Source organism: Aedes aegypti, chromosome 2 (assembly GCF_002204515.2).
Source record: "Aedes aegypti strain LVP_AGWG chromosome 2, AaegL5.0 Primary Assembly, whole genome shotgun sequence".
NCBI classification, from domain to species: Eukaryota; Metazoa; Arthropoda; class Insecta; order Diptera; family Culicidae; genus Aedes; species Aedes aegypti.
Window position 1 is genome coordinate 177,095,612 of NC_035108.1, and position 16,642 is coordinate 177,112,253.

Genomic DNA, 16,642 nt, shown 5'->3' on the forward strand with positions numbered 1-16,642 from the left:
AACAAGAAAAAAATTAAGATAGACTTATGGGTATATAAAAAAATTAAATTTGGTTAGTAGAAATCAAGATAAACCCATCATCTGAAAATCATATTTATCTGAAACGCGGTTTTCTCAATATTTATAGCGATTCAAATTTAAATGTGAACTGAATAGTTATTCAAGTGCTGGCAAAGGGAATGTTAAAAAAATCCATGCTTTCACGCTTGAGAGTTTTGTGTTTTGCTCTCAATGTTTATATATTATTCTTCTGCTTTTAAACATTTCCATTTTTTGGCGATAGGGTGGCGGTGCCATTAGTGGACTACCTAAGCTATAAAAAATCATAACAAAATTACGAAAAGCCCTAACAGAGATCTTTTGGCGTCAACAGAAAGATTTCAACCTCTACTATATGGGAAAAATATAAAAAGAGTGATAAAACTATTTTTTTAACATAAAAATCGCTCCAGTAGTAGACGTTCGGGAATGATACAAGGAATTTTTAACAAAATGGTAAATTTTTACATAGGTTTAACATTTTTCCCTCAGAACAACAATTAATATCTTTCGAATGAAGCATAAAGATCATCTCTAGGGCTTTTCTTCATTTTTATACATCCATTTTAAAAACTGCTTCCAACCGTTGATCCACTACTGGAACACTACGGCTACTATTGGTGCAAGGGAGCCAGTTTTTTACGTTAACTTAATTATTTATGTGACTTTTTGATAAGATAAAAAGCTGAAATTTGACAAATCGACTAAACTAGAGGCGAACTATCCACCAAAAATAGCACATGTCGTTTTTATCGAAAAATGTACGTTTTATTCCATAGTCCAATCTACTGGTACATTACAACCATTGGTACCGGCACCCTAGTCGTTGACAATTCATTAAATTTTTCCTTTTTATTTCTGTGTCCAAATCAAATAGGACATGCGGTGAAAATTTAAAAAGTTTTCAGATAAAATGAACAACACTTGGAATAATCAAATGGACCCAATTTTTTTATGGAAATGCTTCTGACTTATTTCCAATACAGTCCTTGAAAACAAATATGTTTGTTGAAAATGTGGCTGTCTATCTAGGACACCATTTAAATTTCACCAAATTTTCAACAAATATAATAAAAATAAACATGAGCCCGCTGTGGTGGTGTGTATGTTCGTTAAATTAGGAATATCCGAACATTGTAATTTTCTCTCCACGAAGCATCAATTTTGTCAGTTTTATCTACCCCTAAAATATATTCTACTCTCAGAAATCAAGCTTGAACTAATTTAGAATAATTGACTTTTTAATTGGTTATTATCACATATTTGCATACTTGATTAGCTTAAAGTAAAACGAAATCCAAACGATTGGCTGACATAAAATTCAAGTATCGAGAGGGTTTCACACCATCGGAGTGCTAAATACGATAGAAGTCGTGCTATCAATAAATCACAAAACGTGCCATTAGCAATCTCCTGAAATGGGGTTCAATGGAGCTTTCATCGCCAGTATAGCAGTATATGCAACACTATATAACGTTCGAAACCCCCATCGGCGCTGCAGCTTCAGCGATAGGGATGAAAGCTATTTTGCATGGTTGATCTCACACAAAGGATCCAGCATTCCACCGTTTCTCATTATAGGCAAGCACCGTGATAGCAGTTTGCAACTTATGAGTACTCCAGAACTAAGTTGACTGACGCTTAAGATATGAAGCATATTTTCACATCATCACAGCGAATGGCTCTCGTTTTCTCCACTCCTTGAGCTTCCTGTATAGTTGGAGTGAGTGGCATGCTGCTGAAGCAATTGAGCCATATTTTTCCGCCCGCTCATCCATGTGCTATGCGACATTGATGTTTGGAGGATTTTCTTAGATATTTTAGGAGTTTTTGTTGAAATGTTTTTCTTCTATTATTGGAGCCATCATTCTGGAACGAAAAGCTAGTCTTCGATGGTTGATCACTTTTATATATGTACATACTTCAAAAATAAGACAAAAACAAGAAAAGTGTAATTGGCTATAGCTGTATATTAGACTATAGGCGTCAGTAAAAATGACTGATTCCCAGTGAAGGATTTATCGCAATACTCTCGTGTGCTCGCAACATTGATCTGATTCCTTACATCATAGTTTATTCTTGGAAAGCATTTTAATTTTTAGAGCACGGCCTATATATTTGAACAAAATAGAAGCTAAATGGTAAAACTTCAAGGTTAAATTTAACATCTCCTTTTTTCCATTACAACACAACGTCGCAGAATTCAGCGTCAACAAACTACTTAATACATTTTACAACTTTGTTTTCAATCTCTTTTCCCGTCGACTGTTTTTTTGCCAACAGATAAGGCACTTTCGGTTCTCATGAACTTTCACTACAAAGGTAAATATTCTATCGATGGTGGCGTTTTGATGTACTATGAGCGTAATCGAAAGTTACATTTGGATGTATTATGTATTATGTACATAGAGTGACTTTCTGTAAATCTGAACTCAATATGTATACGAGTTGTTATGCTTACGAAACTCTTTCTCTCATTAGATTTACTTGTACCAATATCTGTACCTATCTATTGTATTATATCTTCCTGTAATCTATCATTAGAGCTGTGTGAGGTTCGATTATATGTAGCATGATGATGAAGAGATGAAAAATGTATATGAATGGAATATTTGTTAAATGTTTGTAAACGTCACATGTCACAACAGAGTAATAAAACAATACCTAATACAATATGAAACAATATGTCTTCAGAAAAAATGATAGATTGATCAGCATTTAAGCACTGCTAGTGAGAGCTGTGGATCAACAATCACTAGTTTAGGATAGTCGGGTCACAAAAAGCGAGCTAACTGTGCTCCACCTGAAGTCGCTGGACTGACCGCGACACCCAGTTGAAGATTTTTTTTAATTTAGTTGTGAAACTTCACACCAAAAGGGTGCATTCGTGTCGGACGAAATTAGAAAGTTAACCTTTAGTATCACTGCTTGAGTTCACTGGACGTGTAACCACCTATCGACACCTGAAACGTTCGCTCTAAAAGAAAGCTTTGTAGTAGGTACATAATTCGACCACGTCGCAGCCATAATTTCAGGGAGGCAAGTAGCTATATCGTGCTGCTAATTGGTGTTGTATGCGTTTGACAGATCCAGAGACGCTATCGAACAGTTCATCGTAAAACAAAAAAAAAACAGATTCGGGAGTTCTCCGAGCTTCGTCGAGGAAAAATTGAGAAGATCTCAACGATACATAAATTCTTGACCAAGGAAACGTCGTTGAAGCTGACATTGGATTTCACTCGGAATCACCGAATGGACCTCGGCAATCCCTGGAAGAGATCCGCAGAAAAAATCGGGTGCCGTAGTGGTCTAGGTCCACCGCTGGAAACTAGTCGAGTAGTTCTTATCATTTACAGGCCTCATGAACGCCAGTACCGGAGGACAAGCTCCACATGGCGAAGGCCCACCAGAGATCTAAATCTTTTAAATAATAAAATCAGCGATAGTCGCAGGCTTCTAGCGATAGGTAAAACAGCCGTTGCCAAAGGGTAACGTTGTTTGGGTATAAATTTCCTGATTGAAAACATCTAGAGATCCAAAAGAGTCACAAGAAAGTACCACTAGCTGCACCTATGACTCACAGTGCATCTTCTTCTTCTGTTAGAATTATCTTAGCGAACATCGTTTCGATTTATTGTGACATTTCCCTTGTGTACAATGCATGTCTCATTGCTCCATTTTTATTAATAGGTTAATGAAGTATTTCTGTACAGCTTTTGTTATGATCCCTCAGAGATTGGTGAAAAAATTAGATGTGCCCACTATTTACACCCTTAATGGAGACTTACATATTAGCGATGGTGCGCTGAAGTTTGACCATGCATCGGAACTCTAGTTTAATCATTGTTTCGCTCTGAGTTTAGTGGATTGCAATAATCGAATTTATCTCCTTATAAAAGAATCCGGTATTGGCTCCAAAACATCTTGCGTGATATGGTTTTCAATCATCGAATAGATGTCCCTATCCAAGCTTCCGGAATCAGGTCCAGAAAATTCCGGAAGCAGGCTTTATTTAGCTCATCTTAATCTGATAGATGGAGCAAACTCGTACACTCACAACAATTTTGATTCTGCATGCGATGTTCATTGAATAATTCGTGACTGAGAGAGTGGAGAGAAACGTTGGCTCTAGCCAAAGGCACATCTCTCTTTTGACAGCTCTTGTAAACACCTCTTCATTGATTTTGGGGTGAACAGAGGTTCATTGCTCCGTCATCGCAAGAGCATAATTTCACTTTCCTCTTTGCTTTTTTGGATAAAGAGCGACAAAAAGGCAATGAAGAGCTCTTCCTCGAACTGAGAAACGGGAAAAAATAGCTTTTTCTTTGAAGCACTGAGGTTGTCAAAACAAACTCTTTACAACTGTGGGTATGGAAATAAGCAAACACAAACGTGTAAAATCTTCATTCCGCAGAGTACGTACGCTCAGTATGTGTGTGGATAAAAGTGCTTCTTTTTTGTATTCCATCATTAAAAGGGGGAGAAAAAGGTTATGTCAAGAGCAATGAAGAAGCCTGCCTGGAAGTTCTTGTCAATGATTCTTTGTTGCAAGAAATTGGTGACTCTAAAATCACAATACCATACAATACAATGACTCTTTGTTGCAAGAAATTACTTAATATGCATCATATTATACTTGCTCCAAGCGAAAAAAAAGCTTGAAGATTGGTATGTCACATGATAAGGATTGCAATAATCGGATTATTGTCCTTCTCCAGTGTCCCGGAATCGACTCCAGAACATCCCGGAAGTACCTCCAATTGACTCTATAAATACTACCAGCGTAAAATTTTGAAGATTGATGTAGTCGCATGATAGGGTTTGCAATCATCGGATTGAAGTCCTTTTCCAGGGTAACAGAATTGGCTCTAGGATATTCCGGAACTACTTGTAGATGGCCCTATGTTGTATACACTTATTCAATATACTTTGTATTATCTAGGACGCGCAACTCGAACGCGAATACGACCGCTGCCCAAGTCACGACGTCAAGATCATCTAGGAGATACGAACGCTCAGATTGACCTGGGAGGGAGAAACCAATACGAAATTTATGTACGTCAAGGTGAGCCGAAATTCTGCTGTCACGAACTGTCACTGTGACCTCAGATCTAAAACAATAGACAAACATGATAAAAGCGCGTAATTGATTAAAACGTATTTTTGCATTTTATCAAATGTGACAAAAAATCGATTGAAAAGCTATTCATGCTTATTCAAAAGTAATGTCACAATAGCATCTTTTATCCTGATTGAATATAAAGCGTTCAAATGCGCGTTTTTTCCTTTTTCCAATAAAAATGAAAATTAAATACACAGAAAACTTTGGCCCTTAATTCATGTTTGTCCAGAACGATCGAAGAAACACAACAAAAGAAAACTAGCGATTTTCATCAAGTCTGCCTGATTGTCGTTGGCAAGCTGGAGTTTTCTTGCAATTCGAAATAACTTTGTGTCATATTTCGTGTGTAATATCGGTGCCTCCCTCCCAGAGGTTGACCAGGAAGAGGAATTCAGACCGACGATTGGAAAGCTCAGCGCCCTCCGGCTGACGAACGAGAACGGCCTACGACTGATAGATTTCACCGCCTCCAAAAAGATGGCCATTCGTGGCACCTATTTCCAGCACAGCCTCCCGTATCGGTACATCTGGAGATCACCTCAGCAGACAGAATCGCAAATCGACCACGTTTTGATCGATGGACGACACTTCTCCGACATAACCGACTTCAGAACCTATCGTGGCGCTAACATTGACTCCGACCACTACCTGGTGATTGTGAAACTGCTCCCAAAACTATCCGTCATCAACGATGTGCGGTACCGACACCCGCCTCGGTACAATCTAGCGAGACTGAAACAACTGGATGTTGCCAATGCGTACGCGCAGCATCTTGAGGCAGCATTGCCGGATGAAGGCGAGCTCGAAAGGGCCCCTCTTGAGGACTTCTGGAGAACAGTCGAAGCAACCATTAACGACGCTGCCGAAAGCATAGTCGGATATGTGGAACGGAGATCAAGAAACGTTTGGTTCGACGAGGAGTGACAGGAGGTTTTAGAGGAGCAGAACGCAGCGCGGGCTGCAATGCTGCAGCATGGTACGCGGAAAAACATGGTACGATTCAGAATGAAGGGAAAACAGCAAAGCCGCTTATTCCGGGACAAAAAGCGCCGCCTAGAAGAGGTGGAATGCGAAGAGATGGAGTTGCTGTACCGTTCTTGAGACACGCGGAAGTTCTATCCCGCAAAGGCTTCGTGCCGCGAGCTGAAGCTGCCGGTATAGAGATGGGAGCTTCTTGACGGATGGACACGAGGTAATCGATAGGTGGAAGCAGCACTACGATGAACACCTGAATGGCTCAGAAAACATAGGCAAATAAGGTCAGGACAACGAAAGCGATGGCTACGTCAGCACAGCGATAGTGGAAACCAACCAGCTCGCACGATGGGGGAAGTTAAGGATGCCATTCAACAGCTCATAAACAACAAGACCGCTGGCAAGAACGGTATTGAAGCTGAACTCATCGAGATGGGTCTGGAGAAGTTGGCCGCTTGTCTGCATCGGCTGATACTCAGAATCTGTGAAAGGAACAGCTACCGGAGAAGTGGAAGTAAGGCGTTATATGCCCTATCTACAAAAGGGCGACAAACTGGAGTGTGAAAATTATCGTGCAATCACTTTCCTTAACGCCACCTACAAAGTGCTATCCCAAATTCTCTTCTGTCGTCTGTCACCTATAGCAAATCAGCTCGTGGGAAGTTATCAAGCAGGTTTCATCGGCTTCGCGGACGACATGCATGTTATTGAGAGAAAATTTGAAACGGTTTGTTCACCCGCCTGAAACGCGAAGCAACAAGAGTCGGGCTGATGGTAAATGCGCAAGTAGATGCAGGTAGGTGGAACTGAGCGCGACAAGGCCCGCCTAGGATGCACGGGGATAGACGGGGAAACCCTTGAGGTGGTGGTGAGTTCGTCTACCTCGGATCCTTGCTGACGGCTGACAACTACGTTAGACGGGAAAAACGAAGGCGTATCATCAGCGGAAAACGTGCCTACTACGGGCTCCAGAAGGAACTACGGTCAAAGAAAGATTCACCTCCGCACCAAGCTCGCTCAACTCTACGGTGAACCCAGTATCCTGAAGGTGTCTAAAGCTGGTAGGACATACCGGGCAGGTCATGTTGCAAGAATGTTAAGTTCGCTACGAATTCGGTCGGAACAAGAAGGCGTGGGACGCAGCGAGCTAGGTGGATTGACCAGGTGCATCAGGACCTGGAGAGCGTGGATCGCATTCGTGGACGGAGAGAAGCGGCCATACTTACTTTACTTTTGCTGGCTCTACGTCCTTCAAGACATGACCTGCGCCACAGTGTTACGCCAACTAACTCGGTCCATGGCTGCTAACCTCAAATTCCTCGATCGCCCCACACTTCCAAGATCCTGCTCCACTTGGTCAAACCACCTAGCTCGTTGCGCTCCCCTTCATCTTGTACCGGCCGGAATTGAGTTGAACACCATTTTTGCGGGATTGTTGTCCGGCATTCTCACAACATGTCCTGCCCATCGTACCCTTCCAGCTTTGGCGACTTTCGTGAGACTGGGTTCACCGTAGAGTTGCGCAAGCTCGTGGTTCATTCTTCTCCTCCATACGCCGTTCTCACATACTCCGCCGAAGATAGTCCTAAGCACACGTCGTTCAAAAACTCCTAGCGCTTGCAGGTCCTTTTCGAGCATTGTCCGAGTCTCATGCCCGTAGAGGACTACCGGTCTTATTAGCGCCTTGTACATGGTACACTTAGTACGGAAGTGAAGTTTACCAGACCGCAAGGTCTTGTGGAGTCCATAGTAAGCACGACCTCCGGCAATGATACGTCTTCGAATTTCTCTGCTTCAGTTGTTGTCCGACGTTATCAATGATCCGAGGTGGACAAATTCGTCCACCACCTTGAACTCATCCCCGTCGATCGTCACGCGTCTGCCTATGCGAGCTCTATCGCGCTCGGTTCCTCCAGCCAGCAGATATTTCGTCTTCGACGTATTTACCTTCAATCCAACCCGATCTGCTTCACGTTTCAGCTTGGTATACTGTTCAGCAAGCACCTGGAACGTGCTTCCGACAATGTCCACGTCGTCAGCGAAACAAATGAACTAACTGGATTTATTGAAGATCGTGCCCCGCATGTTGAAGCCCGTCCGTTTCATAACACCTTCTAGCGCAATATTGAACAGGAGGCAGGAAAGACCATAGCCTTGTCGAAGTCCTTTGCGTGTTTCAAACGGGTCCGATAATGCACCCGATATCTTCACACAGCACTGTACACTATCCATCGTTGCTTTGATCAGTCTAGTCAGTTTCCCGGGAAAACCATTCTCGTCCATAATCTTCCATAGCTCTTCGCGGTCGATGGTATCATAGGCCGCTTTGAAATCGATGAATAGGTGGTGCGTAGGGACTTGATATTCGCGACACTTTTGGAGGATCTGCCGCAACATAAAGATTTGGTCTGTCGTCGATCGCCCGTCCACAAAACCGGCTAGATAATTCCCACAAATCTGCTTGCCAGTGGCGATAGACGGCAGAAGATGATCTGGGAATGCACTTCATAGGCTGCATTAAGAATGGTGATCGCTCGATAGTTCTCACATTCTAACTTGTCACCCTTTTTATATATAGGGTATATTATTCCCTCCTTCCACTCCTCCGGTAGATGTTCTGTATCCCAGATCCTGGCTATCAATCGGTACAGACAAGTGGCCAACCTGTCCGGGCCCATTTTGATAAGTTCCGCTCCAATACCATCCTTTCCAGCTGCTTTGTTGTTCTTGAGCTGTTTGATAGCATCCTTAACTTCACCTATTGTGGGAGTTGGTACTTTTTGAATTACATTAAAATTAAAAACATCTCTAACCATGGAATACGCCTGAAGGTAGGCAATTTCCTAAGGGAATTCTACATTATTATCAGTAATTCGGGAATGTTGACTAATTGAACATACTTATGGAAGTTTTGACATGGGGATCGTTTTCGGCGATGCCATTTTTAGTAAGAACAGCACTTTCCTTGCTCATATCGTTTGCTGAACTTATGTGAGACATGAATCTGTGGTAGGGTCATCCATAACCTTTGAAATCATTCTTTCGAAAAGTTGATAAATTGGCACATGAAGTAAACGCAATTTTAACCATAATCTTGATTTTTGTTAGGTTATGAATATAAGAAAGAGAAGCACCATTCATGATTTGGAAATGTTCCATCAATAAATGATGATACGTACTTTTTACGAGATGAGTCATTTTGATCAATTTTACCCCGCTGATCAATGATACCCCGGATTACGGTACCGGGGCAAAATGATCACTATTTCACAACTTATTGTCATGTTTTTCTTCCAAAATCAGAAATTGTCAAATTTATTTCGGTCAAATCAGTACTTCATTGATCTCTATCAGATTATGTAATCGATTTTTTATGAAATAAGATTTGACATTTCATAAAATTAGTTTTAATATCAAAAATTGAAAATGACACATTGGGGCGAAATTGATCACAATATAATACAGTCAAACGTGCATGCGTCGATATCTCAAGGGACCATCGACTCATGGAAATATCGAGTTGTGGAAACAAATGCTTTGGAAAGCTGTTTGAGGGGACCATCATAGTAACCATGAAATTTTGTTTCTGATAAGGTTCCATAAGTCGATATCGAGTCATGGAGCATCGACTCATGGAGGTTTTACTGTAATGCATATTTTAGAATATAAAATTTCCCTATCTACTAAATTTGGGTCTCCTGATTCTGAAAATGATGTAAAAACTCTTACAACTCGCGCAGATCATCATTTTATTGCAAAATTAAACCTTGTGAATCTGCATAATACGCCCAAATGTATGCAATTTCTCTTGAAATGAGCACGTTATTCAACAATAAACGGTTTTATGAGCAACAAACTATTTTTGTAATGCTGTACGATTTCAAACATGAGTTCAGCACTTCACACTGAAGCTAACACAACATTTTAACACTTAAAGTTTACATGCAGGATTGGCAGCAGTGTGTGACCAGTCGATTTACTCCGTTCACTGCTTGTTTGACATTGGGTCCATAAAGGGTAAATTATACGGAATAACTTTAAGAGGTAAAACCACAAATATATAAAATAGCTAGTAGGGAAATATTAGACTTTAAGATATAAAATACTATGCAAACTAATTCTACAATTAAATAAATAAAAACCAAGTTGAAGCTAGAACTTATCAAAAGCTAGATAGATGGATGGCATAACGTTTAAATTGAATAAACACCTAGGCATTATATACAGTAGGTAACACTATACATAATAATAACACTGGTTGACAGTGTGAACGAGGCTGAACAGTGTTGGCCAAATTTCTCCGTTTGGGAGGTTCCGGGTGGATTACACCTATACAGTCTCAAAGGAATGCCTTCGAATGGGCGGTCGAAGGTCCCAGAGCCAGGAATTGTAAACCACTCGGTCACTTAGTTCGAGAACGCGAAGCCAATCAGAAGTGTCCGAAAAGGATTATAGAAAACGCAATTTCTGTATAGAGTGACCACAAATCTCAGCCGTAGAACCGGTTGTAGAAGTGTTGTATTCCCGGTATTCTGTCACCATTCCGGATTACCACTTCAAGGCCGGACACCTTGTGTACCGAGAAGACGCGACACGACACCACGAAGACGGTTGTGTAAGCCGAAGCAAGAAGCCTGCTGTACCGAATACGGGCTAGTTCAACCCAAGGCCGACGACGTGTGCAAGCCCGTTTTGGGAGAGGGTTCCGAGCCGGAAGCCTGAGACCGACCCCTGGTTCCGAGATATCCCTGAAGCGATCCAGAATCCGAAGAAACGTACCATCCAAGGTCGCACGAGGGAGGACAGAAGTCCGGACTGACCGACGATCCGCCAACCGGAGTGCAGCGTACGGGCCCCAACGAGACTACACCCACACACACACACACACCCACACCACGTGAGTACTCTGTACCTGGTAGGTTATAGCTAGGGAATTAGGTGGTTAGGGCCGATAGGGCAATTACCGCAATAAACATGCCATCACATTATTTTCTGTGGTTATCCTTCTTATCCGCGTCTCTTCAACGGCAAGGAATTGAGCCGACCCTGAGTGTTCCTTAAGGTTCATGCGAGCTAGCGGGCCGTGTAAAAAGGCAGTTACAAGTGGATTGTTTAGTACCGACATTTCCATCAGTATTTTTAACACCTTCAAAAACTGTGAATATTTCGATGCAAAATTGACCTTAATTAAAATGAAATAGTTTAAAATCATCATTAGACTATCATAAACTAGAAAACATGGAATGTCTGTGATGGCAACGAAATATTAAGCATCCTTGAAAGGAAATGCTATTTGGTACCGACCTGATCAAATTCACCCCAGTGATCAATTTACCCCCGGACTACGGTACCCTAATTTGTTTTGGAGCACCAGTGGATAGAAAATAAAAGGTATGTTCCGGGGGTTAGAAGGTTAACATAGCTCCTGAAGGGATAGGGATGAAAATGTTTCGAGAAATTTTGCATCGCTTGCTAACTTATTATGAACGATGACTATATAAAGATAGTACTAACGTTACCCTTCCATGAAAATGTTTGAAGCATTATTCCCTTCTGCAAACTTGGTCATTTTGTCAGCAAACCTTCTTAGTATAATGTTTTATTTTAACCATAATTCGAAAGGTAAATTTGCGTATATTTGAGCACATCTCAGTTCAAATATATTTCTAAGCAACAGTAAAATGTTAGTTCAATTGGAGCACCAGAATCCGAGATTGAAGCCTTCAAAGTTGAAAGAGCTGAAGTCTCTGTGAAAAACAACCCGTGCGCACTTCATTCCATCAAGTCCAGTAGAACTGCAGAAAGCAAGTGGAATGCCAACTTTCAAACTAGAAAGTTGATGTCACAAAATCGACACGTGAGCCCAGTTGGTTCATGCTTTCTGTTCTTGTGAATTGGCATGCCATTCCCCCAGAGGGCTCCCCTCTCCGATTCGGGAAATCTCCTTGCAACAAATGGTAGCCAAGTTTATCTAAATCACAGTATAATGAAGGAAGCAGGATGATACATTCCACAGTTGGTTGCGCTCCGTTGAGGCTGCTTCGGCACGAGCCACCACTGCTGCCTGAGTTACCCTTTCCTTCGAATCTGAATCGGATCGTTTTTCAACACGTCGAAGAGGGTCATGGGGTTAAGGGAAAATGATTCGGAGGCTAATTAGTAGCTACAAGTGATCTACCGGGTTGGGAGGGCGACGGGGTTTCTAGACCAGACAGTCTCGGGGCAAATGAGAGGATAATTGGATGCGCACGAGCGTGTGCCGGAAGCAAACTATGTTCCTTCACGGTTTGTTGGGTCTGACCGGATTGAGTGGCTCTCTAACCTAACAAGACCTAAGAGACGAAGGATAATGGAGATTCGATAAATCACAGTTGTTGATGGGCATTTAGAAAGAGGGGCGCTTCAGTTGGGGGCGATGATAATAAATCACTGTATAAGTTGTAGTTGGTATGCATTAGGAATGATGTTGGATGACAAGAAACTAGCTGTAACAGTGTACCATATCCATTTCATTTCATAGTACATATATTTCAATCGGTGAATCACCACGATTTGATGCATGTTTATCTGGCATCAATGATGTACCTACTATCTCTTCTACCCTGTAGCAATAGTTTGTTCATGGAAACTTTTTCGAGAACACTTCTCGGCTGTAGTTGTACATTGAGCTGTTGTCCCCCTTCAACAAATAGAAAAAATCATTCACAGAAATTTACTAGAAATAGTGTGATGAAATAGCCTGTAATGACCACAATCTATGAACTACGTTCTTTTCCCCCCATTCTAGTTACGCACTCGAGCACACCTGTAGTATGCTTGGTAATTGAGGGTGGCACAAACACAATCAGAGCTGTGCTAGAATACGTCACCGATAGTCCTCCGGTGCCGGTAGTGGTTTGCGATGGCTCCGGTCGGGCGGCCGATTTGATCGCATTTGTACATAAGTAAATATCGACCTCCATTCAGTTTTCAGGATTTCCCGTCGATCATATACTAATACCCGTCCGTATGCCTTTTCTGTAGATATGCTTCCGATACGGGTGAACAGGTTGTGTTAGAGTCGATGCATGACTATCTGCTTGGTACAATACAGAAAACTTTTGAGGTCAGCCCTGAGCAGGCGGAGCAGCTCTATCAGGAATTGTTGTTGTGCACTAAGAATAAGAATCTGGTAAGTTATTCAAGTATGTGACTGTAGTTTCTAGAACACTAATCTACTTTCCCATCGCGCAGATAACCGTTTTTAGAATACAGGATCGACCCGAGGGAAACGCTCCCGAGTTGGACCAAACTATATTAACTGCACTTTTTAAATCCCAGCACTTGAGTCCACCGGAGCAGCTGAGCTTGGCTTTGACGTGGAACCGCGTGGATATTGCTCGTTCGGAAATTTTCGTTTATGGGCAAGAATGGCCTCACGGAGCACTGGACGAAGCAATGATGCAAGCCTTGGAGCACGATCGAATAGATTTTGTTAAACTTCTGTTGGAGAATGGAGTCTCGATGCGAAAGTTTCTGACGATTCCGAGACTCGAAGAGTTATACAATACTAAGCATGGACCAGCAAACACCTTAGGCTACATCCTGAGAGATGTTCGACCGCATATACCGAAAGGTTATGTTTATACCTTGCATGATATAGGGTTAGTGATCAATAAGTTAATGGGAGGTGCCTACCGGTCGTACTACACTCGACGGAAATTTCGGCCAATCTACGCAAAAGTGATGAACAGCTATGTGAACACTCATAGGAAGCCATCAACGTTTGCGAGAAGCGCTGGAATCAACTCTATGAGCCTAGTCACGGGCCTTCTGCCAGTGACCTCTGACATGGCCTTATTTGAGTTTCCATTCAACGAGTTATTAATTTGGGCTGTACTTACGAAGCGCCAACAGATGGCGTTGTTGATGTGGACGCATGGTGAAGAAGCCCTGGCCAAGTCATTAGTAGCGTGTAAGCTATACAAAGCAATGGCACATGAAGCGGCTGATGATGATTTGGATACGGAAATCTACGAAGAATTGCGGAGCTATGCAAAAGAATTTGAAGTTAAGGGTCTGAAGCTCTTGGATTTCTGCTATCGTCAAGATGCAGAACGAGCTCAACGGCTCCTAACTTGTGAACTGCAGTCATGGTCTAGTCAAAGCTGCCTTTCGCTTGCCGTGGCAGCTAATCACCGAGCAATTCTCGCTCACCCTTGCAGTCAGGTCATTTTGGCTGATCTTTGGATGGGTGGTTTGAGAACGAGAAAAAACACAAATCTGAAGGTAAGAGCATATATTTTTTCAACAGGACTGGTAATTTATCCAATCATTCACAGGTTATATTGGGCCTTCTTGTTCCACCTTTCGTCAAGAAGCTGGACTTCAAATCGAAAGAAGAACTACAACAGATGCCTCAAACCGAAGAAGAACATCTTGAAAATCAATGTCTCGATTACGATGACAACGGCAAACATAACCCAGATGCGGAGGTAAGAAATCAAACTATGATTAGTATTTATCTTCCCACCAAAATAGGACTTCCGTATAAACTTATCGATCTAATCTCTTCTCTTTTTCAATTTTCGAAATATTTATCTCTTGGAACGACGTTCTCGAACCTCAATTTACTAACCTCAACCGGAATGACGCCACTGTCATTTCGATCTTGGTGTTTTTGATTAACCTTTTGCACCTTCAAATACATGAACACACAAACCGTAAAACTACTCCTCTTAAACTTACTAATGAACGTCGTTTGGTTGAATACCACTTCCTCTGATCTGACGACCCCCACAAAAAAAAAACAAACTAGAATGCTCTCGAAAAAACCTACTCAGAATGCAAAACCGGTTGGTGATCTCAACTCGACGCCGACCGCGCAGGTATTGAATAGCAGCACGCCCATTTCCTACAGGGATCTTTTCCTCCCTTCATAAACCACTGTTAAGGTTTTATCCTATCAATTCACGGTTCCCTGCTTGCTTGTTTCTATCCTGTGTGTGCGCTTTCTCTAATTTAACATTTTGTTTTACACTTAAACTAAGCCTTTTATTTCCAACTTTTATTTTATTGCATCTGCTACCTACTTCAATACATGTCAACCATTTGATTTCGAGTTGATTTCGAAACACTTTTTTTTCAAATGCATGACATATTGTTTTATGACATGAATGGTTTTGTTTTCAAAATAAACTTTATCGTTTTCCTAACATAACCTATTGTTAAAAGGATCGCTGGTAAACTTTCCAAATTTAAAAACAGTAAGGATGGGCTGACGTAAAACTTCTTTTACACTTAATTTTCAATACCAACTTATTTCTGGCGGATTCCGTGGAACTTGTACCTTTGTGTTCAAACGTATCCTTTTTTTTTTGTAATACTTTTATCCTGACCTCTTCTTACGATCTTTATAGGAGAGGTCAGGCGCTCAGATAGCCGTAGCGGCAAACCTTTCCAAGCGTACCCAGCAGGCAAATGAACCTAAACGAGACTGGATCTCCCAGTGGCTTCCCTGACTTTAGCAGCGGTACCTGTTTCTGGATCTTCCAAATTCCTGGAAAGTTGCTTTCGTCAATACACTTCAGCAACACCTTCTTGAACATGTCCGGATATGCCAGGATAGCAGCTTTCAGCACTACGTATTCCATCTGGACCAGGTGCTTTCTTCGATTTTAGTCGTTTCGCCGCTACTAAAAGCTCGTCGTTAGGCACTCTACGATCAATTTCAGCTTGTCTGGGCACATTTTAGATAGTGTCGAAGGGCCCTTGATCGTTGCCATACCGATTCGATACGCATTACCCAATGGATTGGTGTCTGCATCTCGGCGCAGCTTCTTGTAGCAATTACACAGCGTAACAAAAATGACATGTTTGTATGTCTCAAGGATTAGATAATGTGTATCTAGTAGATTTGAAGTTGCTGAATCTGATGCAGTTCTCAGAAATGTTCCAGCACGTCACAATTTTTAGCTACAGGTCACCAAAGTTGCATAAAACACTGGTTTTATTGATGTATGTCTAAAATTTAAAGTATAATTTATCCCATTTTTTCTGATCTAGTCCATCAAGCATGCATAATAGGACTTAAACTTTCATTTGAGATATATTTTGGTTGAAATTTCCGGATAAAATTTAGATTAAACTGATTTTTTCAACATGCTTGCTGTCTCCATACTTCGTTTCTCTTATATGGGAAAATACAATACTTTTTCAAACCACTAAAAATAAGTTTTACGCATTGAAAGTAGAAAAAACTTTGTTGATAAGTATTGTTATATTTGGCAATTCTGTGGCAAATTAAGCAAATAAATTGCCTTACAAGTTGACAAACTTGCATGCAAGTTGGCTCAAATACTCATTTTTTGCATTTCTAACAGCCGATATCTTCTAGACGTGATATTTTTGAAAACGGCAATGGATTCAGCACCCCTTAATTGATCGTATAAAGGTATTTTGGTGCTTGAGACAAAAACGTGTTCCGCAGTGTTAGATTTACAAAACTTGATCTCCTGTTGGATTGCA

The 16,642-nt window shown here is 41.4% G+C and overlaps 1 protein-coding gene across 19 annotated transcripts in view; it reads left to right on the plus strand.

The window, feature by feature from the left end:
- LOC5577794 (transient receptor potential cation channel trpm) overlaps window positions 1–16,642 on the plus strand; it is a 384,986-nt gene that overhangs the window by 339,346 nt on the left and 28,998 nt on the right. For 16 of the 19 annotated variants that reach the window (XM_021843253.1, XM_021843248.1, XM_021843247.1 and 13 more), the window contains 5 exons: window positions 2,323–2,361; window positions 12,924–13,080; window positions 13,160–13,307; window positions 13,370–14,404; window positions 14,458–14,610. In XM_021843253.1, coding sequence (XP_021698945.1) covers window positions 2,323–2,361; window positions 12,924–13,080; window positions 13,160–13,307; window positions 13,370–14,404; window positions 14,458–14,610 — 1,532 coding nt within the window. The remainder of the gene's footprint in view (window positions 1–2,322; window positions 2,362–12,923; window positions 13,081–13,159; window positions 13,308–13,369; window positions 14,405–14,457; window positions 14,611–16,642) is intronic. The other 3 variants (XM_021843243.1, XM_021843244.1, XM_021843246.1) reach the window with 1 other exon arrangement.